Source organism: Lissotriton helveticus, chromosome 9, assembly GCF_964261635.1.
Source record: "Lissotriton helveticus chromosome 9, aLisHel1.1, whole genome shotgun sequence".
Classification (NCBI taxonomy): Eukaryota; Metazoa; Chordata; class Amphibia; order Caudata; family Salamandridae; genus Lissotriton; species Lissotriton helveticus.
Genome location: NC_136070.1, coordinates 615,997,170 through 616,023,031, shown reverse-complemented (window position 1 = coordinate 616,023,031; position 25,862 = coordinate 615,997,170). Strand labels below are relative to the sequence as shown.

Here is a 25,862-nt window from a genome sequence, read left to right as displayed (position 1 = left end):
ATCACTATTGACCTAGAAAACAGAAAATAGGCAGTGAAAAGAGTTAACAAAATGAGCAACCCAGGACACAATACAGCACATCCTTGAGATTCTGGAGCAATGTAATAAGGAAAACAGAAAGACGTCACCCCTCTCTTCCCCAAAAGGGAAAAAGTGCCAGAGTCCAAACGCCCACCCAAAGAGAAAGGTGGTAAAAAGGCAGTAGGGTAACAGATTAGACTGCATGATAGGGTGTCACATCATTGGGTAAATATGCCTATACGGGTCCTCAGCATCAACTTGTCTGGGAAGAAAGTGGTGTTGGGGAGTTGTACTGGGGTGCCTGCAGTTTACTCACTCGCATGGTGTGCAAAGGTGATGGCAATGGGGAAAATTTTTTGAGGGTCAGTAGCAACAGTCAACAGCAGAGTATCAGTTGAAAGGGCGTAGATATAAGAAATGTCAACACTAAGTTCAAATCCCACTGTGGCATAAACTGCTGCAGATGAAACACGAGTTAGGCCTTTGATAAAACTATTCACAAAAGGTCATTTAAAAAGACTGTGAACCAGGTACCACACACAAAGCCCAACAGAGCCAACAGATAATCCTTAATTGTGCCCACTGCAAGGCTTTGTTGAGCCAAAAACAGAACAAGGAATAATACATCTGAAATGTTGGCTAGCAGATGGTCTGTATGACTAACACCAGGCAACAGATTTCCCCCAGTGCCAAGCGTACACAGACTACTGCAGCTGGAATACTGAGCACATTTAATTACTGCCACTCAATCTTCATGCATGGAGGTCTATGTTCCATAGATTCAGGTGCAGGACTGTCCACTTTTGCGGAGACAGGGGGTCTTTCCAAAGTGGAAGCTGGGTCAGAGGGAAAATACCAACGCTCAGGTGCGCTGGTACTATACTCTGCTGGAGTAATACAGAGCTAATAATATGACTTGGGTCCAGTCTGCTAGACTGTTCCCAGACAAGCGTTAGGAAAGGCAGTGGCACACCGTGCACAGAAGACCCATGTCGCACCGTAGTTGTAATGAGTCTCCCAGTGGTTTTCCTGGATGAATCTCCAGTGCACAATTGTTTGGTCACTTTGTATTTAACAATGGTGAACAGATGTAACCAGGGCATAACCCACCAATCGAAGATGCCCCATGCCACCTCAGGAATGAGATGCCACTAGTGATTAGCCAGCCAATGTCTACTCTGGCTTTCAGAGATCCTGCTAAATTAATGTAACACACAATATTAAATCGCACAGAGAACAGTTAATTAGTATTGAACTGCTGAAGGCATGAGTCCATAAATATGTTTTTTTTTGGGGGGCAATTTTTTATTTTCTTCAGCAGACTGATAGTGTTGTTTCTGTCAACTGCACTTGTATAATTACAACCAACATCTGGCAGCGAACATGTTTCGCCTTACGGAGTTTTTTGAAGGTGCAATTACAATAGTATGGAACACTTAAAGAAAATGTATAATTAAGTAGTGAAGTCACTTTCTACAGTGTTTAGCAAATAAACAAGGTGCAGCATCGAAGACAAGAGGATAATCTTTGGATGCTGTGGTACCCACAATTTGTGCCCAAAAAGGTAGAGTACAAGGTTTGCCACATGAGTGTAAAAACAATCTATGCCATCTAGCAGTTAATGTGTTTGTTGCTTAATGGATTGTGTTTGAAGCAATCAAGCCCTCCTTGATGGATTCAGGTTATTAGAAATGGCACCAACTGACCCTGTGGGACTTGTTCCTGGGCCCGTTGCAACACCATATCAAACTTCCACCCTGGTCCCTCGGTCCACGCCAGTCTCTTCTGTGCTAGCGCTGATGCAGACTCCTCCAGCCCCAAATCAGACTGGGATGCTAGTCTTCGACCCAGAGCTGTCAAAGGACCATTCGGGACTAGGTCACGCTACAAGATCATTAAACCAAAGTTGTATGTTTGCATGCAGAGTCTAATCCTCAGCCTCAAGGCAAATACTAGCAGAAGCTAAAGGCCTTATTTGGATACAGCTCTAATATAGTACAGGGTATGCAAAATGTACCACCAGGGGCTGACATGCGGCCAGAGATGCCAATTGGGTTTTAGCTTCAATACAGGTTTAGGGAAGGAACACAGGCCGCACCTGATTGGCAGGGGCCCAGGGCACACTCAGTCAAAGCACATCAGCAATTCAGCAAAAAGTGGGGGCATACCATGCAAGACAGATGTCACATTTGCACAGCTACCCACATAGTAGTGTTTTGTGTACATGCGAGTGGAAACCCAGGTAAAAGCCTGGAAGATATCCAAGACAGGTACTGTGCAAGCCAGTGCAGTGGTAGCAGCCTTTGCTCTGGTGGAATGAGTCCGTAGACCTTACAGAGGCTGTTTCTTAGCCAATCCATAGAAGATTGTGATGCAAAACACAATCCATCAAAATATCAGTTTCTGCACTGCTTTGTCCTTCTTTGTCCCAGGTATTCCACAGAGGATAACAGATTGCCCGATATGAAAACACGTCAATTTTTTAGAGAAACGCTGCATTAGTCCCCAGATTTAGACTGTCTGGAAAAAAGGTGGCATACAGGAGGTCAAATGGAAAGGTGCGTCTTTGAAGTACCAATGTTTTTTAATCTGTTTAATGATTGTGTATAAATTAATAACAGTTGAATCAAGGTTATATTTTGTATGATGTATAACAATGAATTGCAATCAGACGTAAATGAACAAGCTTTGATATGTGTATGTAAAGAATAAGAAAATAAAAATGGCAAAGTAATATGCTACATATGAAAAATGACTTAAGTGTGGTTTGGATCTGTTGAATTAATTTGAAGATGAGGGTATCAGGCAAGTAGGACCCATTCTTTGCGCTCCTTTCCCTCCCGCCCGTCCTATGCAGTCAGTCCAAGTGAGGGGGGCCCTCTTGTATATACAGGCATGGTGACTTAGCCTTGCGTTGGGGTTAGCTCTTCTCCATTGGATCGCTGCACTTCTTTCCACCTTTCGTCCCATGAGGTCCGTTCTCTTGCTCTCCTTATCTGGAAGAGGTACTGAGGAGCTTGGGACATTGGCTGTAAATGGTATTATGGAGTCTGCCGGAATGGTTCCCTTTATGTAGTGCGGGTCTTTGGAAGAATGCTTGTATTTCTTCTTCGCTCAACTTGCCACAGCCTTACAAGTTGCTGGTTCGTTGAAGACCGTTTTTCCATGGTCCAAAACACTTGGGAGCATTGGTAAGAATTGACTCCTTGATTAAGTTGGTAGAAGAGTTGCAAACAGAAAATGTGATTGTGGCTTTTCCTCTTCCAGTTGTACCCAATATTTATCAGCTGCATTTTTTATTACCTGGTTATAAATACCAATATCATTTAGTAGTGATGGTCTTGAAGGGTATGTGTCTACCCCTTCCTCTGGTGAATCAGTTTCTAGTTCTGGTCTTTCAAATTTCTTGAGGTTCATGGGTTTGAGCAGGCTCTAGTTCCTCAAGGTCTTCGTCCCTCTGCTCTTTTGAAGTTTAGGACTTGCCTGAGATACAGTATTTTTTAAGACTTAATCGAAGTCCTTTGTTCTCTGTAGGATATTAGCCATTTCTGCTTCTAGTCTTCTCCTCTTCCTTTCGATCTCCGCCTCTTGGTGTTGGCTGTCAAGATCTTCGTGAGTTTGTTTCGCGATGACTCCTCGACAAAGTGCTCCTCGGGCCGTGTCGTTTCGACTTAGGCTTCTCCTGTTTCCGAGCTGAAGCGTCCTGTCCTCGAAAGTCATTGGATGTCATAGATCGTTCAGGGGTCTCTACCACTGCAGAGTCCTTTTCGAAGGATCCAAGTGTGTGTTTCTCTTTAGACTTGCTTGCCGTCGCCAAGTGTTTAGATGCCGATGAAGTCTTCGAGCCTCTGATTTTTGGGCTTTGGCCACCAGTTTTAACAATGCTGAGTCCCTTACCTCTGTTTTTTTTACATCTTCTTGTTCCTTTGGTTGGCGTCTACGTTCTGGACACTGGCCTCAGCTTCCTGTTCTGGACCTTTGGCGAAGTTCTCCTCCACATCGCTAGGCAGGCCCAAATCACAGAAATGTCGTAGTATGTTGGCCCTGCATGGTATGGTGGGCTATTCTCTGCCCCTGTCTTACCTACAGAGTCTTCAGGGCAAATACCAGGCAGGCGTTACAATCTTCGCTGTGGAGGCCACTAGCAGGCAGACCAGGTGTTGGTCCTTCTTTGCAAATTTATGGTGGCTTTTCTTGCAAAACTGGAATGGCTCTTCATCACCAAGTACAGGGAGCCCCTAGCACACAATATTTTCAGTTTGATTAAGAAAATACCTTGTTCTGCTCTCAAAACTACTCTGGTACCTTCCTTCTCTCCGGTGTAATTTCTATGCTTTTTCTCTGAATTTTCTGCAACTTTCTTCCTCCAGATGTTGGAAAACCTCCTGCATACATCCAGACCCAACAATGGAAAAAAGTATCTGTAGGTGGTGACCAAAGGTGGGAGCTTCCAGAGGAAGCACGGCGACCTCACAAGGTGCGCCAAATGGAGGGACGTTGGCGCCCACCAACAACAAACACAAAAATAGTAGAAGGACAAAATGTTTTGGAGACAATTCAGGACCCATCCACTAGATGGCAGGATAATGCACACCATGTGAATCCAGAAAGGATTCAAGCTGCAAAACCCTGCCCTATTAGTGAGACAGGGGGTTCTGCTCAAGTGGTAGCTTGATCGAAGGGCAGATGCTCGTGAGTTCTGGATACCACACTCTCATTGCCCAATGCAGGGCAATAAGAAAGACTTAAGCCAGCCGTGCTTGATCTTCTTCAGAACTTGGAGTAGGATAGGCAATTGCCGAGAGGCATACAGGAGACTCTTGTCCCACTGCAAACGCAATGCACTTCTAAGCAAGTGCTTTAGCGTAAAATTAAGAATGCAAAACTGATTATGCTGAGCGTTCCCAATGGAAGAGATCTGGCAAGCACTTTGCCCAGTGGTCAAAAACACCCTGCACCACCTCCGGATGAAGTTGCGATCTGCTATAGGATCTCTGCCCGGTTTGTCCGCTCTGGCATTCAGGGATACCACCATGTGGTTGACTATCAGAGATGTTCTTCCGCTCCAGCCACCTTCAGAGACAAAAAGCCTCATGGCACAGGCAACAGGACCACACTGTGCTCTGCTTGTTGCAGTAGTACTGTCTGTGAGAACCCGCCCTAGCTAGGCGGTAAGAAAGCTCTTTAGGGTGGAGCGGATGGCCTGTAGCTCCAGCTGGTTGATATAGATATGACCCTCCTCTAGAGATCAAAGTACCCAACCCAGTAGTGATGCAGCTATCAGTATGGATGAGGAATAGAGAGTGAATTGCTGCACAACAGATTGTTATCAGTCAATCACAAAGGCAGATCTTGAGCAGTCTCCTTCGAGAACTGGATGGTGTTGGCATGGATGCTGGACTCACTGGTGTTTTGTAACTCAAGGAATAAAGCACCATCAGTATATGCATCTCCCTCACCACCATCATCATATGGTACTTCATCAGATTCAGAACCAAAAACAGAGAGACTGTAGTGTGTTTATCTAGGTACCTATATTGATACTCCTATTTCTGACTCTTGTCCGGTTATTAATTCACTAATGTCCATACACCGGCACAGAAACCCGTCTTCAGATTAGGTCATAGCGCATGCTGTCACATTAAGCAAGCACTATCCCTTCAGCCCCCTAGAGAAGCACACCGAGTTCTCAAAACAAATCAAACCTCCAACAGACCTGGGAAATCCCCCGCAGCTATTGTTTTGATTTCACTCGAGAACTCCTGCAAAGAATGTAAGAACGACCAGTCCTTATGACATTCTTGCTGACGTCTTATGTCCATCCTTACGTCAAACACGGCACCTTTCAGGTATAAATATACCGGCGCTGCCCTAAGCTAAGACACGGTGGTGACGAGCTTGGAGCAGCGCTACTTGCCGGAGAGCCCAGCTGATGCAGAAAAGCCCACGGACGCTGCCCCTCCCTTTTGACGCGCTGAGAGAGACGCTGCCTTTTCTCCTGCCGAGAAATCCAGCCTCCGGCGTTTCCAGCCGCCCTCGCGGGTAACTGGGATATCGAGTCCTGAGACAGAGATACCAACCCTCCAGCCTTCTAAATCCCAGGTACTGAACTGACTAACCCCTTACAGAGAATTCTTGAGTCAGATTCTTGGCAAAACAAACTTAACTTAAACTGCTACTTACTTACTCCCTCCCAAGTATTAGGCTTAGGTCAGGTACACCGGGGTAGGCGTAGTTAGAAGCACCAGTTGAGTACGATTAGTCAATGTATATATGTATGTATATCTTTTATCCATTTTAAGTATCATATGGCTAAGAAACCACATAAATGCTTTTACAGTATTATTTTATAATTCTGTTTTTACTGTATGCACTTTACTTAACTATAAGTATTGCAATAATAGCGATTCATTTCTCTTGTATGAGAAAAGAGACTGATCAATAAATAACATCTTTTTATTGAAGCACGCCCATCTCTTATTTCTCTACAAACTGGTGAAACTAAGAATGCACGTACTGACTGAGTAAAATAGTTGTCTTTTGTTTTCACACGACTCTAGAGATATACTCTTGATTAGGGGAGAGCAAAGTTGTCATGTTCTATGGTTGTCAGAAACTAAATCCCTTCTTGTCTATCCAGGGAGGTTAAACTCCTCCTTGCCTATTCGAGAAAGTTTCTAGTGAACTCTGAGCTAGCTGGCACACATAACTTTAAGTCTAATATCGTCAGTAGAAGACCTAGTTAACCACAGTCCTACATCTATACTATTGAAGATATTATTCCAATGCGCAGAGCCTATTGGGATAATAGGAACTACACTACAAGACAGTCGATATCCGCATCATGGTAGAAGCACCGGGATAGAGTCAGCCTGCACAGAGACTGGCTGCACACTTGTGATTTCATATCATTCAAATTTTCAAGTTTGGTTTGACATCGGTTTGGGATCGAACATGCACTTTGCAGAGGGTCTTTAATTGGTGCCCTGTGAGGAAGTACCCATGTCAAGGAAAGGCGTGTCTCTCTGGCCAGAGTGGATGTTCGAATTGAAGTTGGTATAAGCCCAATAATCGGTCTCACGGGGAAATTGTGTTGGATGGTCCAGTAACCAGATTGGAGGCCCCCTGAGGTTCAGTGGGGTCAGAAGGTATGCTAGAGGGAGCTGGAAATGCACACGATCTCCTTGAAGGCCTTAATTTGCTGCAGGTCGATGGTGGGCAGGGCTACTTGGGGCACCTCAGGAGCAGATAATGAATTGGTTCCTTGGCTCGTGCCCTCAAGAAAGAGTGCAACTCAAATCCTGAAGTCTTCTATTTAGAACCAGAGAGGTGGGATGAGGTTGAACATTGCTTCTCATTTTTATGCTTGCTCTTGGACTTAATGGAAGATTTTGAGAAGAAAGAGGAATGGTCATGGGAAAAGCCCCAGGACTGGGACAATGACTTGGATCAGGACCTATGTAAGGAGTCCGATCTCTTCTTAAGCTCATGGAGGTTCAGTACCACAGTCTGGTCTCAAATCGACTTGGGCGTATTAGGCTCATTTGTCACAGGACGTCGAATGAGGATAGGCACCAGGCGCCAAAGGCACACCTTATGCTGGTCATAACAGACATCTGCTTTTTGCAGTTGTGGTACTGCTGGAATCATGTCGTTTTCGGTACAAGCATTGTTTGCCAGTACATTGTTGAAAATTTCTATGGAGTAGTCAGAAGACCGACAAAGGTGAGATCGAAGCTTTAACTCTGAAGAGACAGAAAGCAAGTGACTAATGTCCAAGCACAGGGGTAGCACTAATATGCTGTTCTGCTTGTGTCACTTTCAGGGCAATATGGAGTCAGGAGGGAGCTGAAAAATGCGACCTATCAGCAAGCAATAGCATTTCTGGAAAACTCTCCGGATCCAGTCTAGTGACTGGAGATATGCAAAGGTAAGGAATCTGCAGTTGAAGTAGCAATTAGAATAATTTTCTGGTGACCAATCACAAAAAAGAGTCATTCATGCATGCTATGGTTTCAGGTATAGAGTTAGCTTTCCTGTAATAATTATGAACTTTCCTCCACCTGAGACAATGAACATTTTTCTTAACTTTACATATGTATATTAACACTAATGCATTTTTAAAAAATCTGGCCAAAAAATAATCAAAGCAAGATTTACTACCGTTCCTCTGTAGAATCCACATGAAAAGTCCTTTCAATGACCGTTGTCCACTGCAAACACCTTATTACAAATGTGTTCGGCCTTGGCCTCTCTGTCTTCATTAGCTGACATTCTGTAATAAAGATAAGGTGTTTAGGCAAAGTTTGCACTCCTTACATGTAATGCTCAATGGCAATCAATCCTCATTACATAACTTCAATGTTTGCATGAATTACCATTCACTCTCCAAATCCCGGCCTACTTTATACATAGAGTACATTTTTGTTTAATTTACATTAGCAAGTGGAGAGCCGATGTGAAGAAAAAATGGATTTTCACATTACGGTCACAGGACATTCGTGAGAGCGCCCACATCACCAACAGTAATAGTACACACATCATCAATACAATCAGCTTTGTTTCAGGTATGAATTAGAAATGATAGAGGGGTTGTTTGAGGCATGATTTAACAAGCATTTGCACTGCAATAGGTCTCGCATTTACGTAAGTTTGAGCTATCGGGATTGTAAATTACAATGCCTTTTATTTATGGTTTGGTTTTTTAAAGCATAAATAAAAGGCATTGTCATTTACAATGCCAATAGCTTAAACTCGCGTAAATGCGAGACCTATTGTACTGCAAATGATTGTTAAGGTTTACATTTTGGGATTTGTAGTTCTGTCTAACCAACAGAAAGTCGGGCAAGTCTCACAGCAAATACAGGACTGGATAATCTCACGCATGGATGTCTAAAATTTTAATCGGTTGTTAAAAATAAATAAATCACACACAGCGCCGTTGCTCCGTGACAAAGCTGTTTTTTTCCCCTTTACAGCAGTACAGTATAATGGTCGGGACTAAACAGCGTGTGGATTTAAACAGATTTGGTAGCAGGCAGGTTGTTGTGCACAAAATTCATTCTCCGCCCTAAACATTTATGGGTTTCTATGGTAGTTTAATCTTCTAGACAATCGCATACAATCTTCAAGGCATGTTTCTGGGAAGATTAAAGAAGTGTGGGTACTGTGGTAACGCCTTTAACTTGACTATCCCTCTTTCCCAATTACAGAGACATTTTGAGACGAGCAGACGAGCCGGTTGAAATATACGTTGCTTTTAACACCCACAGCCTGGAATTATTTTCAATTTAAGGCTTTAGAAATACTTCACCAGGAAAATCGAAGCAGGTTCACTAGTGTATACATTAGGACAAACTACGTACACATTTACAGAATAATAACTGCATCGTCCAAGCTACTTTCAGTTTAGTATTGACGCAACTAAATATCCTTTAGAGCGCCTCGATGTGGGTTATCCTATTTCTAGTCAAACAACGCCCTCTCCTCAAACAGGCATGCGCTGTTTGCCGCCGCACCCAGCACGACTGAGCGCAAAACAGAATCAGGAAAAAATACAAATAAATTCTTACTTCAACATTATCACTCCACTGAGAACACCAATCTAACAATGTACTTTTTAAAATGACAAAAAAGGGCTAGATAAAAATCTTCAAAATATGGTAGAATTTAAATAAAAGGGGCGCTTTAAGTAGAAAAACTATTTATCCCCCCAAAAAATAATCCTAAAGCATATTTAAATACAAGCATTTGCAATGCAATAGGTCTTGCATAATGCGAGACCTATTGCATTGCAAATGGTAGGCATCATGACAATAGGGGTGGGGAGGTGGGGGGTGAGGGAGGGGAAAGGCAGACACCGGGAGGGAAGCCGGGGAGGGGGAGAAGGCACTGACAACGGGAGGGAAGCCGGGGAGGGGGAGAAGGCACAGAGAACGGGAGGGAAGCCGGGGAGGGGGGGAAGGCACAGACAAGGGGAGGGGAAGAAGGCACAGACAACGGGAGGGAGGGTGGGGGGAAAGGGGAGGAGAAGGCACAGCAAAGGGAGACGGGGTGGGGGGAGTTAAGAAGGCACCAAAGCACGTTGTACCTGCAGTAGGAGAACCTGATTAAAGAAAATAGTGCTCACAGTCTAAATAACACGTACCATTTAACAACCCAAGTAAAGGGGCCAGTCGCCATGGGAGGTGACATATGAAGAGGAGGCGTACTAAGGAGGGACTAACAAGCCTATATAGACTAATCAGAAGCCAGCATTTAGGACAGAATGACAAGCCAATGGCAAATATGGGTGGAGCTTCTATTCACCTACTCCTCTACAATAAGTCTAGCAGAACAGCACATGTGCGCTGGCTCTAGGCTCGACCTAAAAATGGTAAAAGGATTGCATGGAGAACAAAGCTTAAATTGAATGTGGTTTAAATAAAATACACATTAAGGAGAGAATAATTTTAAGTAATAGTGGAATCTGGAAGGAAAGGACATTAATATCAAACATGAGAGAAGTTTCGGTTTTACTAAATGGCTTCAATGTGACTTTAGAAAGCGACATAAAAATATATTTCACTCGTAGATCAACAGAAAATCTGAATGTAAATGGAGAAGAGTAACAGGCAGGAAAACCAAGGCAATAATACTACTGTTTAAACATCAGTAATAAGGTCTCATCTGGAGCAATTAATGCTGTTCTTCTGTAATATGTGGCTGGGTTTCCAGGTAATACATATATGTTACATATAAACCAGGCCCAATTGTACGAATTCATGTATGCAGTGTTCATGCTTACGGCCTAATAAACCAATATTGTGAATGGTGCTAACCATGTGTGAGAGAGTCAATACTTTAGCAGCTGGTTGATATTAGTCATGCTAACACAAATTGAGATCCTGAACAGTTGCATTAAGATGGTCAAGTTCTGAATCTAAAAAGGCGAGGAATCGGGAGGTGGTGGACCTTGAGAGGGAGATTGCTGAGATAGAGGCTGACCTGGAGTCGGATGTTACGCCTGGTAAACTCCACGCCCTGGGTCTGAAACAATTTGCTTATAGGTCTTTGGTTACAGATGCGGCTAAACTGATGTTTCGGGAGCAACAGGGTCGCTTGTATGATGTGGGGGACAAAGCGGGTAAGTTGCTGGCATGGTTGGATAAGAAGGAGAGGGCGAATCGTGTGGTGCCTGTGATTCAGACTTTGAATGGTGTGAGAGTGACCGACCCGGTTGGAATAGTTGAATGTTTTGCGGACTATTTTCGTGTGGTTTATTCCCCTGTGTCTGAACGGGATGTTGCTGACTCTCGCCTTTTGTTGCGTGATATAGCTCTGCCCAGTTTTTCCGATTTAGACCGAGTCTCTTTGGAGTCCCCTTTCACTATCGACGAGATAGCGACGGCCATTCGCTCACTCCGTTCGGGCAAAGCTTTGGGCCCGAATGGATTGCCAATTGAATTGTACAAGCTACGTCCTGATAAGGTGGCGCCCTATCTTCGCACCATGTTTTTGGAATCCCGGGAGCGGGGTATTCTCCCATATGATCAGCGTCTGGCTACGATTGTTGTTATTCCCAAAGAAGGTAAACCTCGGGACCTTTGTTCGTCTTATAGGCCCATTTCCCTGTTGAATGTTGAACCCAAGGTTCTGGCTAAGCTTCTGGCTACCCGCCTCTTGACGGTCATCGGTGGCTTGGTTCATCCGGATCAATCCGGATTTATCCCGCATCGCAACACGGCTCTTAACCTACGTCGTCTCCACGGAGCTGTTGCGAGGGCGGGGCTTCTGACGGAGCCGGACATTTTGGCTTCGCTAGACGCCTCGATGGCCTTTGATACGGTAGAGTGGCCCTATCTTTGGGCAGCTCTTGAGAAATTTGGTTTCGGACCTGAGTTTATTGGTTGGGTGAAATTGTTTTACGCCGAACCCTTGGCACAGGTAGTGGTGAACGGTCGGGTTTCTGTCCCCTTCTGCCTTGGTAGAGGGACCCGTCAGGGATGCCCCCTGTCTCCGTTGCTTATCGCGCTTGCCCTGGAACCGTTGGCTGCGTGGCTTCGATGGGAACCTTCACTCAAAGGGATCCGTTGGTCACCGGATTTTGAAGACCGCGTCTCGCTTTACGCGGATGACATTCTTCTGTATCTTACTTCCCCGCGTAAATCTTTAAATGTCTTATTTGACGTTCTTACTTCGTTTGGTGCTAATTCAGGTCTGGTTATTAATTGGGCTAAGTCCTGTGTGTATGTTCTCTCGGGTGTTTTGCCCCCATTACCGGACAGATTTCCTATCCAGGTTGTCCAGTCTGGCTTCAAGTATTTGGGGATCTTTATTACGCTGGACTCTTCACTCCGGTTCGAGCGTAATCTCCTCCCCCAGCTTCTTAGACTGCGACTGGATGTGGCCCGCTGGCGTAAACTACACCTGTCTCCTCTGGGCAGGGCTGCCCTTTTTAAAATGATGTCTTTGCCACGATTCCTATACGCACTTCAAAATTCTTTTGACGACGTTCCCGCTACCTATTTCCGAGAGATCGAGAGTCTTCAAAGGCAACTGATCTGGGACGGGCGTCCACGTATCGCCCTTGCGAAACTTACTATCCCTTGGTTCGACGGGGGCATGGCGCTCCCCGATATCAAGAGATATTATTGGGCCACCCAGCTGTCTGCCATTAACCACGCAATGTATTCCCCGGGTCGAGATCCGGCCTTTGAGATGGATAGACTCCAGCTGCCGGGAGGGGATTTTAATAGAGCGCTTTATTCCAGATCGGCTGGGCGCCATCTTACGGGCCCGTCCAGGACCGCAGTCAATGTGTGGCGCGCCGCGAATGTGAGTTTGGGATGGGAGAACCGACTGACAATGGCGACTCCGCTTTATGCTTCCGAACGTTTGGGATGTCTCTGGTCGACTAAGGGCTTTGACCGCTGGGATATGATTGGGATATGTAAAGTGGGTGATATCTGTGTGAAGGGTAGAGTGAAGTCTTTCCAGGCCCTTAAGGCCGAATATGACTTGAGTGATAGAGAGTTTTTTCGATATCTGCAGGTCCGGCATGCTCTGGCCTCAGTTCTGACGCCTGATGTGACCCTACCCGAGTCCTCCCCCCTTGAGGATCGCATACTGGATGGACACCTGCCCGATAGCACTATCTCCCTGATTTATAAGAAACTGATTAATAATCGCGCTGACTTATTGCTCCGACTTAGGGAGGTTTGGGTCGGTGACGGGCTGGACTTGGATGACGAGGATTGGCAGTCGGCACTCTCTTCTCCGAAAGAGGTCGCCATCCCCGCCCGTCTTCGTTTGGTTCAACTTAAGATCCTCCACCGGGTGTATGTAACTGGTCCGCGTCTGGTAGTAATGGGTTTTTCCCCGGATGGCTTATGCAAACGTGGTTGTGGGATGAGTGCTACATTTCTGCATATTCTTTGGGAGTGCCCGGTGGTAGCAGTCTACTGGATTGATGTGCTTGCGGTGATGACTGTTGTGACTGGTATTACCCTGCGGCCTTACGATGCCTGTTGAATGTGTGGGAACCCACCGACTATTCTGTGGCCCAGACCAGATGGGCGACCTTGGGATACATGGTCGCGAAGCGGGACATTGCGCAGCTCTGGGGCGCGTCCAGACCTCCCGACGTCTCGGTGTGGGAGGATAACATGGACTGGTCCATGTTCCGAGAGAAGACCGTCTATGTAGCTAGGGGCAGACCCAGGGCGTGGACGAAGATTTGGGGTCAGTGGAACGAATATCGTGGAGACATTTGTACCCCTCCCTTGGTTGACACTCCCGATGTTACCCTATCTCCCTAGGCTGGCGTTCCCGAAATTTTTCATGCTGTTCTAGGATTTTCCTGTCCTCCCCGCTGTCCCCCCCACCCCCCAGCCTTGCCGAGTCCCATTGATGTGCTTTCGTCTTCCTGATTAGTGGCTTTCCCCTCCGCCTTCTGGGCTGACCTTGATTAATGTGCATTCGCCTTGTTTAGAGTTTGTTGTTGTTTTTATGTTTAATACAGAAAATTGTTATGTCCTGTCCTATGTTTTGAGCAGTACTTGGTATCTGATTTGTGCCTGGCCACGGAAGTGATCGTGTGCTTCTTATGTTGTGCGTTGCTATTAGCGGCCAGCCCGTGTGGTTGTAGGCCCATCTCTGTAATTTTTCTTTGATTGCTCAATAAAAGTTTTTAACCAAAAAAAGAAAAAAAAAAAAAAAAAAAAAAGATGGTCAAGTTGATTCGCAAGACAGTATGGTGTTTCCACTTAGCTGCATAGAATGCACGTGTGGTAGGTCTGTGTGCTTTGCGCAAAATAATCATGCATTCTTCTAGTAGGGTTAAGCATCCAAATTCTAATGCCTCATGCATTTAATTGCTAGATTTAGCTTCCTGGCGTCCAGGTGTCTGTTTAGTCCCTGATGTTGAGTGATAAAGTCTGGCCCGATGGGGAGCTTCTCCTCAAGGGAGACAGACATATCTAACAGTGCTGATCAGTGTGGCTGCCTGCCTAGTGTGGTGCCATCAGAATAAGGGTAGTGGAAACTTCTCATCTTCCTGACCACATATGCAATGAGTGAAAGAGTTAGAAAGGTGTCTGCAAATCTCTCTGATCAGCTCATTTGTAGTGCATTGCTGATGGACTGTGGATGTGTGTACCTGGTGGTTAAGTGTGGGCATTTTTTAAGTTTTCATGCGTAGAGAGAAGAGGTCAATTGTTGTCAACACCGCAAAAATACTGCTATAGGGCTTGAGGATGAAGTTCCCACACATAGACGTGTTGCTGTGTCCTGCTTAGCAGGTCAGGAGAGTGGTTGCTGTCTGCCTCAAGGAGGTGTTCCACTAGGAGCTGTTTGTTGTGACAAGTTACCCAGAGCCAAATCTGCTGTGCTAGAGTAGCGGCATAAGAGAATGCATGTCTCCTGCTTTTGTATGTAGTACATAGCCACCTTTATAAGGACTGACTTTCCCCAGACAACTGTATAAAAAGCTTTGAGCACCAGGGAAATGGCTAGAAACTCCAGAGAGCGCACAATGCTAGGCTTTATCAACACTAGATCCTCCAGCTGACCTTGCAATTGTGGCCATTGACTGGTGAGGCACTGCTGCAGGGGCCAGGTGTAATCGGGCATGTTGGGCAATTGCTATATATGATGCCATCATCCCACGCATTTTCATTACATTTCGAACTGGCAATGGCCAGGTAGACTGAAAAACATGCAGCAGTTGTTGGAATGCCATTGCCCTCGGCAGGTTTGGACAAGACTTTCAAGACGGTGTTTATCACTTAGCCCAAAAAGGGTGAACCTGCTGGTGGTACAAATGGGACTTGTATACATTTATGGTAAACCCCAGATGGTGCAAAAGATTGAGTGCTATCAGAATGTGTACATGCATTGCTGTCAGCTGACACTCTTGATCGGTCAGTCAACTAGATAAGGAAAGACAAGGACACACCATCCTGTTCTGAGGTGGGCGGCCAGGTCAAACTCTAGGTATGATAATGGAGTCTCTGAAGAGTCAGATGTAGACAAGGGAGGGACAGTGGGAGAATACCCTTTGCGACCAGTCTAATGCAATGAAGAGTTCAATCTAAGAAGGGACACATCTCTCAGGGCTTCATGCAGCAGTAATTACAGCACATTAACATGTGGGCAGTGAATATTCTTGTTAACACTAAGTTACAGTGGAAGACGGCACCAAAGGGCGAAAATGGATTGAACAACCTATGGGTCGAGCTGCCACTCGTGATTGGCAAGGTGACCCTGACAGATTGGAGGACAGCACGTTTGGGGAGACAATCAAATGGTTCACAACTAGTGAGGCTGTGAGCCTTAGCTCAATCCTATTGCTTCAGTGCTTCCAGATACATGGTTGTGAGCACATGCCACCTTCTTATTGGAGTACTACGATGCTTTCATATTATCTGTCAGGACTTGGATAGTTTTACAATGATTGGAAAGGAGGAACACCCTTAGGGCCAGGAAAATCAACACAAACTCGAGCAGACTGATGTGTGACCTGCTTCAAAGAGGACCACAGGTCTCTGACTTCCAATGGATCAAGATGACTACTGCAACAAAGGGAAGAGGTGCCTGTAATCACCTTGGCCAGTGCCGGTGGAGAGGCAGAAGATGGTTCAAAGCATCCACTGCTGCAGGTCTATAGCTTATTTGAAAGTAAACTGAAAGTTGGCCATCAGTACCTCACTGTGCTGGACCTAGTAAATACACACACCACTGGAGAGCACACATGTGCAAGAGCATTGGGCAGCCGCAGGATTCAATAGGCGAGCATGCCTGACCGTCAGACCTAGAAGCATTGTGATAATAGCACAAACCTTCTGAACTCGCTGGGGAAGCATGGCTGTCTTGAGGGAGATGGCCTCCAACTTCACCCGATCAAGAGGAGATACTAGTAGAGTTCTAGGTGAGACTTGGGGAGGTTGATCAAAAACCCCCAAGTCAAAGTGGAATGAGATAGTGGCATGCAAGTGGTCCGACCCAAACAGTGACGAAAGCCTTCGACAGCCAGTCAGTCGTCAACCTACAAGAATACACAGCTGCCTGACTGCGAACACCAACATCACTCCGGAGAATAGACTGAAGCAGATATTGTTTCAAAAAGGAATACCACAAATGACTGTGGGTGAGTCCATAATGATATATAGGAAACTCCAGTGCAACTGCAGAATTGAAACATTAAAGTACATGCCTAGTATGTTGAGAGATAACATCTAGTCTTTTAACTCCAGAGCCTAAAGGATATGTATGAGGTAAGCATTTTGAATTTCTACTTCTGGAGGGAACAATTAAAAATGTGAAGATGCTGAATGATTACTTGGATAAAGAAAATAGAAAATAAAATGACCTGATTGCACTCTCTGGTACCAATTACACAACTCCTTTGCTCATCAGTGCAAACACCTCCTGCTGAAGAATGTGGGCATGGACGTTTATTGTGACAGACAGAATAGGAAAAATGGGGGGGGCACGTAGAAAAGAAGGGTTTACCTGCTTGATAATTTGGAGGAGAAGCAGTCAGAAGTGATAGACGGCCGGCATGGCAAATAAAAGGACCCCCACAAAAGCAACATGTGCTCCTTCAAGGATGGATTGAAGCATTTGTATCTGAAGAGGGAAGGAGAGGGAAGAACTGCAGTCATTACTGCAGTTGATTCTCTCTTGAGCCACCACACGTCTTGTAGCTCCGAAATAACTTTCTGAGCTGCTGCACTGGCTGTGAGGGATGGCACTGCCAAAAGGCAGGACTTGAGAATACTGCTTAAACTTTCAGTACTGCTGAGCATGGGAAGTCAGCCCCAAGAACTGAGCGGAAGTCTGACATTGCTTGAAGCCCTCCAGCACTAAATCTGCTGTCTCTACCAATGGTCAGGTCCATCGAAGGACATGTTCAACCTGGACAACCCTCAAAAAAAGTGTGGAACACATTTACTCATAGAGGAATAACCCCTGGCTCATGCTGTTGAACACTGTGGGCAAGATAGAGGGAGGGATCTGCATGGCTGTATAGGGCCCATCGTGCATACCTGAAGCAAAATGGTAGCAAAGATGGTCCTGAACGTTTTGGGATTAATATCTGTGCCAACTCCCATAAAGCAGAACAAGCATGCAGGAATTAGTTCTCATTGGGTGAACGGTAGGGCTCCCAAACAAGAACACCACTTCCTCAATTTTATTAGACTCCCTATCCAAAGCGGCAGAAGCAAAAGGCTCACTTTCGGTTTAGAGGAAGATAACTCCTGTATCACAAGACTCTTGAGAATGATGTGCAGTCAAGAATGTTGGATCCCCAGGTGTCACAAATGGTGCAGGCAGGTGACTGCATTTGGTCCTCCTCTGGCAATCAAAACGGTGTCCAACAACTTATTGAATGGTAGCAAAGGTTCAAAAGAGGAGAATACCTCAGTAGAATTTCTGTGAGAAGATTATTCTGTCATTTCTGGAAACTCTGCATTCAGCAGGGCAAAACAGTCTCCAGTATCCGCCCCGTGAGGAGGAGAAGGATGTCTGACTCAGTGCTATCATCATGGCTATAGTACACAAAGTTCGGCTTCTGAAAGGAGAATGACCCAGTGCAACATAATCGCCCATCAAAGTATTCATCACGAGGCAAAGGCCTGTACGGAGAAGCCTCTTCTCAAATGAGGTGCTGGTCTTTCTCTTCAAACATTTGCTGTGCTTTGCAGTGTCTGAAGTCAGCACTGTGGTTTTGGGGACAGCACAGGTTCTGTTGTCAAAACACCAAGCAAGGCCTAGGGCAGTAAGAGCAGTGTCAGGAGGAAGGCGAGTGGTGTCAAGTGATGCCATGGCTTTTGGCTCCATCCATGACAACTTGGTGTAAAAACGGCATCTTTGAGCCCCCAGACATATCTGAGGAAGCCGAAGTGGGCCAAAAGTGAGTCAACAAAAAAGCAACAAAAAAAAAAGCAACATCAAGGTTTGCCGTGTGATCGATATTAACCAATCAAATGAGGGTTAAGGAGTGACCAATCCCGTGGGGGCGTGGCTAGGCGCGCAATGCGGACAGCAGCACCCGGGTAGAGCTCCGAGTCGAGCCTCCCCTTCCCCGGACCAACTATCCGGTATTTACCGTCGAAACTGCCTGAAACTGCAGGCAGACCACCAGCAAGCAATTTTCGGCATTCTGGCCGACTTTCAATTTTGAGGTCCACCACCGGAGCACCGGACTCTCCTGAGGCTCGCAGGCGGGGCTCGCTGCCACACGGCTGGCGGAGGGATTACGAGAGGCCGGGGGCTGGGCCGTGAGTCTAGGCCCCGCCACGCGGCCTATGATCCGGATTTGCCTGCATCCGATCACATCTGGGAACGGACCCCGGAGGGCCCCCAGGCGACATGCTCCCTGTACCCCCTTCCCCCCCCCCCCGCTGGAATGAAGCCGAATGCGACTGCCTGGTGAAGTGAGGCGGCATCGCAGGTGAGCCGGGGGCCCTACACTGATGGTGGCCCGGATACTGGGCCCTCTACACGGACGCCGCGCAGGGGATGGACTGGGGGGCTCCTGCCGCTGCCTGACCGGCAAAAGTGACAGCGGGGCCCGAGGCGGAGGCCCGCTGACTGAGACCTAGGACACAGCACGGGGTGGCGGCCGCGCTCCAGGCCCGAGACCCGAAGATTGCCTGAGCTCACTGGCGATAGCCCCTCCCCCCTAGCAACGGAACGGGCACGGGAGACCCGGCCAGTAGTTACCCGGCGGCACACAACAGCAAAGTGGACGACGCCCGGACCTATGGTGCGGCGGGCGGGCCGGTAGCCCGAGCGCCTGTGGAGGTGAGACCGGCGCTGGGAGAGCAGGCCAGGTGCGGAGGTAAGAGGGCCCTGCCCGCCTAAACCAGGGAGAACACTGCGGCCCCCCACCCACTGGCACTCCCTCCATGGGTACACCCGGGGCCGCACAGAGGAGTTGATGTCCGCGGCGACCGGCCCACACCGGCTGCACCCACGTGTTGACGGTGCTCACACCACGCCGGGCTCAGCGCCTCCTCACTGGACGACCTGCGTGGGGGAGGAGGACATTACTGGATTGGGGCCCCCCACTTCCCCCTCTACGTCCTAGCGCAATAGGCAGACCTGCGAGGCACGGTGCCGGTTGGCTGCGGGACTTTGAGGCACGACCCCAGCCCTCAGGAGGCGCGAAACTGCATGAGGTGGACACTGTGGGCCCGGAACGACTGCAGCACTGAATGTTCTTTCGGGACCACAGGGTCACAGCGACACTGCTCTACGCGGTCAGTCGACGGTGAACATTGGCCGCGCTTGATGTCCCCGGACTCCCCAGCAACCACGAACTACAGGCTGACCCTCCTACTGGCCTAGACAGGACCTGAGGCCCCTGCACCTGTGGGGTCGGGCTCACCTGGGGGCTCGGCTAACAACGGGTGCCACACAATCCCTGTGATAGGATTTGGCTGCCTACTGCAGCACACCGCTGCACTAACTCACCCCTCACGTCAGACACGCACTGAGGACAAGCTGTGCTGCCCCACGGATACGGACGCCGGGAGCACCCCCCTGTGCCCTGACGACACAGCTGACCCTGGGAACGACGGTCACCCCGTCCCCGGGCTTTACCGCCGGTGGAGCCACCTCGCACATGTCCGGAGGAGTGAGAACCCGCACTGGTACAGGAGGAGCCCCGCCGAAGGGAAAATCTGACAAGTCATTACGCAAAATGGCGGCTGACCAAGTCGCATCGCGGTTGGATAACGTGCTCGCTGCCATGGAACGCCTGGAACAGTCCCTCCAACAGACCAGGACGTCCCTGGAGTCAAAGATAGACAGTGTTGCCATAGACCTAACCCACCTGAGAGACGACCACAAGAAATTGGCTGATCGCACCAAGATACTGGAGGGCACGGTAAACGAACTTGGCCCCAAAGTCTCACAAACTGGCAAGCAAGTACAGGATCTCCTGAACAGGGTAGAATTCCTGGAAGACCGTGCAGAGGATGCGGAAGGGAGGGCGAGACGCACCATCATCAGGCTCGTCGGAGTCCCGGAAAAATGGGAAGGCGCCAGACCGACTCAGCGTGTGGAAGACTGGATACGTGAGATATTACCTGAGGACACACTTTCGCCACAGTTTGTGGTAGAGCGAGCGCATCGTGTGCCCACGAGACCTCACACTACCGGCTCTAACCCGAGGCCGCTACTCTTCAAGGTCCTGAACTACCGTGACAGAGACGCTATCTTAAGGGAGACCAGGCGGCTCGGGGAGGTACGGATTGATAACACCACGGTGATGTTTTTCCCGGACTACACCATACAAGTACAACGCCATGATTTCCTGGAGGTGAAGCGTCGACTACGGGAGGCAGGCCTCAAGTACTCCCTACTCTTCCCCGCAAAATTGAGGGTAGTGGCGCGAGACAAAACCTACTTCTTTGACAACCCAGTGGAGGTGAGCGACTGGCTCGATAGAGGGACGGATACGGCACCGAGGAATGCGCAACATCCTGAGATGCGACCCCGGGGACGCGGGACGTGGCGCAGACGCAGGAACAGAGGCCACACGAACGACCGCCCAGACGACACGACTCGCCACTCCCCACCGCTGGATCAAATGCTCCAGGAACAACGGGACGCTCTCCGAAGGGTCTCCCAACTAAGTGCTTCACCAACCTCTGACAATGCTCAAGCCACCAGCCCACAGATGGCTCAAAGCGATGATGAAGCCATCTACGGAATTCCAGACTCTCAACTATCGGTGGACCTTCCGGAGGTTACGCCACAAACGGCTGACTTGCCCCATTGAAACGCGGCATATGCAACCAACGGATGGCACCGGGGCGGCGGAGGCGAGACTCATAGACGAACAATCAATGGGATGCAGCGGATGCGGCTGCAGCTGGAGACGCCCCTCGCCGCCCTGGGAACAGACGGAGAAGCCCTAGCGCAGTGAGTACTCACCCAGAGGTATGGACGCTGAAAGGGCAAGGTGGGGGAGGGATTGGTCTGTCAATCGTCCAGATCACGTGGACGGGCCTTTTCCCCCACACATTCGGGGAATACAGTTTGCTTCCCACACTAACATATGCACAGCAACCCGGGGGCTAAACCTCAGGTGAAGACATGGCCTAATTGGATACTGCACTAGACTGCATGGTGGGAATAGTTTGTGGTCCGGGGAAGGGCAACAGACGAATCGCTCTCACTTGATTGGACATTGAAGAACTGCCTTGTTGATACCTAACTCGAACTGCCCCCTAGACTTGAACGTTAATATTTCGCCCTACTGGCGCGTTTGGACGGCGACATGTTCTGTTGCCGACCTTTTGGTGTTTACTGCTGTTTAGCACTGTTTGTGAACCCAGTTACATTCCTCCTTCCCCACATCGGAGAACTGCCTATGCCCTTGATAGAAATGTCGGTTTATGTGTCTGCGGGGGGTGAGGAGGGGAGATTGGGGAACCTTGTGGAAGCGGTTGCCTGAGGGGTGGGTGACAGGGGAGGCGGATACCTCGTACCGAGATAGTGATTATGGCTGAGATTAAGATCTGCCCATGGAATGTGAGAGGAATACACACACCATCGAGACGTTACCAAATATACTCATATATACGTCGCCATAAATTCCATGTAGTTTTATTACAGGAAACACATCTAAACAAGGCTGAGGTTCACGCGCTGCGCAGGAGATGGCGCGGACAAATCTGTGCCACAGAGTACTCCTCTTATGCCCGTGGGGCGCTCATTTGGATAAGGCCAGGTACTCCTTGGGCAAGCATGGATACACAGATAGACGCAGGAGGCCGGTACGTGATCGCGAGAGGCAGACTTGATGGACACCCGGTAGTACTTGCCTCCATATACTCCCCAAACACTGAGCAAGGTAGCTTCCTCGACAGCCTCTCCACGGCGCTGGCGCCCTGGCATGGGCTTCCGTGGATCCTTGGAGGAGACTATAATTGTGTCCTGGACATACACTTAGACAGGTCCACTGCTCCCCCACCTAACGCTCAGACACACGTCACGACGAAGGCTCTCCACACCTGGGCCCAACAATGGCACCTACAGGACGCATGGAGGACCCGCAACCCCACGACACGCACGTATTCCTATTGGTCAGGCGCGCACGCACTACATGTCCGCCTGGACAGATACATGGTTTCCCCTGACCTCCTTCCGCTGATCCTAGATTCCCAATACATGGGCCGCACCCACTCAGATCATAACCCTCACACACTGACTGTTGCATGGGACGCCCCACATCCTCCTATTCCCACCTGGCGCCTCCAACCAGACCTCTTGCTTGACGCGACATTCCGAGACTCCTTGCTTACGCAATCAGCTCAATACTTTGAACTAAACACTGGCACGGCGTCCTCTCCCCAAACCGAGTGGGATGCTTTCAAAGTGGTGACACGGGGGCTCTGCCTGGGAACACAGGGACGCATGAGACGCCAAATTGAGCGAGACCTGACACGACTGGAATCGGAACTACTAGACCTCGAAGGCCCCGCGGGGGGAGGTGCGAACGCCCGACTGACTGCAGCTAAGGCGGAACTTGACCGCCTACTAGACCGTCTGAAAAGCGTCAACTTTGCGGCGCACTCTGCTCGGATCCACGGACAGGGTGACAGACCGGGAAGATTGCTGACCTGGCTGATCGCACGGGAAGACCGATCGGCTCCGATATCGACCATACAAGCCGGTGATGGCAGGTCATTATACTCTCAGCGCCAAATACACGAGGCATTCACGGATCATTACACAGGCCTATACCGCTCTCGACTCCGTGTCCCATTGCCTGCCATTATGGACTATCGCTCCGACATACACTTACCTACCCTGACGGCGGCACAACAGGATGACCTCGGAGCACCGCTGGATCCCGAGGAACTCCGCGACACCATATTTAACCTCTCGAACGGCAAGACTCCGGGACCGGACGGCTTGCCGGCAGAGTTCTATAAGGCCGCCTCTGACATCCTGATCCCACACCTGGTGAAGATGTACTCCGCGGCTGTCGATGACTTCACCTTGCCCCCGACCCTTAATGAAGCGACGCTTGTCTCCTTACTCAAGCCTGGCAGAGATGGCGCGCAGATGGGCTCTTACCGCCCTCTCGCACTTTTGAATACTGACTACAAGATTCTTGCCTCCGCACTGGCCCGCAGGCTGGCCCCTATAGTCCCTGCGTTGGTGCATCAAGACCAAAACGGGTTTGTACCGACGAGACACACATCCCACAATATCAGACGGCTATTTCGCTTGCAGGAATACGCCACGAGACAATGGCCACGAGCAGGGTGCCTTGTACTTGACCTGGAGACGGCTTTTGACTCGGTGGAATGGCCCTACCTGCGAGCGGTGTTGGAGAAGTTTGAGCTAGGGGATGACTATCTGATGATGGTCGCCCTGTTATACCGTAAGCCAACAGTCTGAGTCCGCACTGGGGCATTGCTCTCTGACCCCATTCGAGTGCAGAGGGGAACCAGACAGGGTTGCCCACTGTCGCCCCTGCTGTTCTCCCTGGCAGTGGAGCCCCTGGCCGTGATGCTCCGGTCGCAGGGAGCTGACTGGGGAATACCATTGGCGGACGGACTGCATGTAGTGTCCTTATATGCTGACGACCTACTCTTATACGTCAAGGACCTCAACAACGTCCCAGAATCCCTCACTACCATCTTCGACACCTTTGAGGAAATGTCGGGATTACGAGTAAACTGGGCCAAATCGGGGGCCTACTCCTTTAGCCCGGACGTTCCCGAATGTGACATACACATCGGGGGTGGGAGATTGCAGTGGTACCCCAGCACGTTCAGGTATCTTGGGATACACATCTACCGAGACCCAATGGACATCTTGGAAGGCAATCTGATGAGGGCGATCGCCTCTACCAGGGCACAGGTGGGGTTCTGGAACACACTACCGCTCAATGTCCCTAGTCGCATTGCATTAGCTAAAATTATAGTACTGCCGCGGCTGTTATACTATTTTGCGAACATACCCACATATGTACCTACTCGGGTGTTCCGGGATCTCGAAGTTCTGCTACGAAACCTGATCTGGAACAAAGGTCGACCTCGGGTTGCATTGATGAAACTCTACATGCCCACTGCGGAGGGCGGACTCGCAGTTCCAAACATGGAATTATATTACCTGGCAGCACAAATGCAGTGGGTGTCAAGCTGGCTAGGCGGTAAGAACCTGAGCGACACGGCTACAGATACCACCGTTTGGTCCCTGTTCCAGGTTCAAATACTGTTCCATCCACTGACTCGGACTCCCCGACCACCGCAACTACTGCTTGCTGTGGCACGCAAATGCTTCCTCCGCTGCCTACGTCTGACACGGACAACGACGCCATATGCGCCGATATTGCCGCTGTTAGGCACCCAGACGACTGCGGGGACCCTGACCGCTGCACAGTTAGATAGCTGGAGCACCGCGGGAGTTGACACGATGGGCGACCTTTACTCCGACGGCGCCCTCCTGCCCTTTGCAGCCCTAGTAGAGGATGCGTCCCTCCCGGCTGGACAGTTCCTAGCACATGCATCCCTCGTCCACGCGTTGACCACCGCTTGGGGGGACATGTCTAGTGAGCCGCCAATACACCACTTCATACAGTACTTGCATGTCATGAGCAGCGGCACTCACATTATTCATTGGCTAACACAAGCACTCCTCCTACATACACTACCGGCGACTGTGCACTTAAGGGAAAAATGGGCGACAGACAGAGGGCGGGACTGGACAGACAAAGAGTGGGCTATGATCCTGGCTGGTCCGGTGAACATCCCCCGCAGTCCTCGCTTTAAAATCATACAATTTTATATACTGCACCGCGCATATCTCACCCCTGACAAGATAAATAAATACTTTTCAGTGACAGACACTGCCTGCGGCCGCTGCTCTCTCATAGGCGCGGATCTCCTCCACATGCTCTGGCTCTGTCCTGCCCTCCAGCAGTACTGGGACGGAGTGATCATGATACTCCGACATTGCACTAGGGAACAGGTACCGCACACGTGGGAAGCCTGTATACTGGGTTTGTATAAGCGCACGCACCTAAATAGGGTCCAGACTAGATACTGGGATCTTGGACTTATCACAGCCAAAAGACTACTTACCAAGAGATGGAAGGCAGCCACACACCCACACCTCCGACACTGGTGTCTGTCGCTGACAAACTGGGCACGGGCTGAGAGCTCTGTCCTGAAGCGGGAAGAGACAGATAGGCTCAGAAAATTCCCCATCGCACAACAATGGGAGGACATACTGCACTCCTTCCTGCAGAAATGTACGGAACAGGGAATTACGTGAAGGACCCCGTGCTGCCACCCCTACTCTCCGATACGGCCCCTTAATAAACGCAC

The 25,862-nt window shown here is 49.0% G+C and overlaps 1 protein-coding gene across 3 annotated transcripts in view; it reads right to left on the bottom strand.

Moving 5' to 3' along the window:
- The window catches only part of AKT2 (AKT serine/threonine kinase 2), a 475,180-nt gene that overhangs the window by 160,958 nt on the left and 288,360 nt on the right, over positions 1–25,862 (bottom strand). For all 3 annotated transcript variants that reach the window (XM_078660662.1, XM_078660664.1, XM_078660663.1), the window contains one exon: positions 8,185–8,296. In XM_078660662.1, coding sequence (XP_078516788.1) covers positions 8,185–8,296 — 112 coding nt within the window. The remainder of the gene's footprint in view (positions 1–8,184; positions 8,297–25,862) is intronic.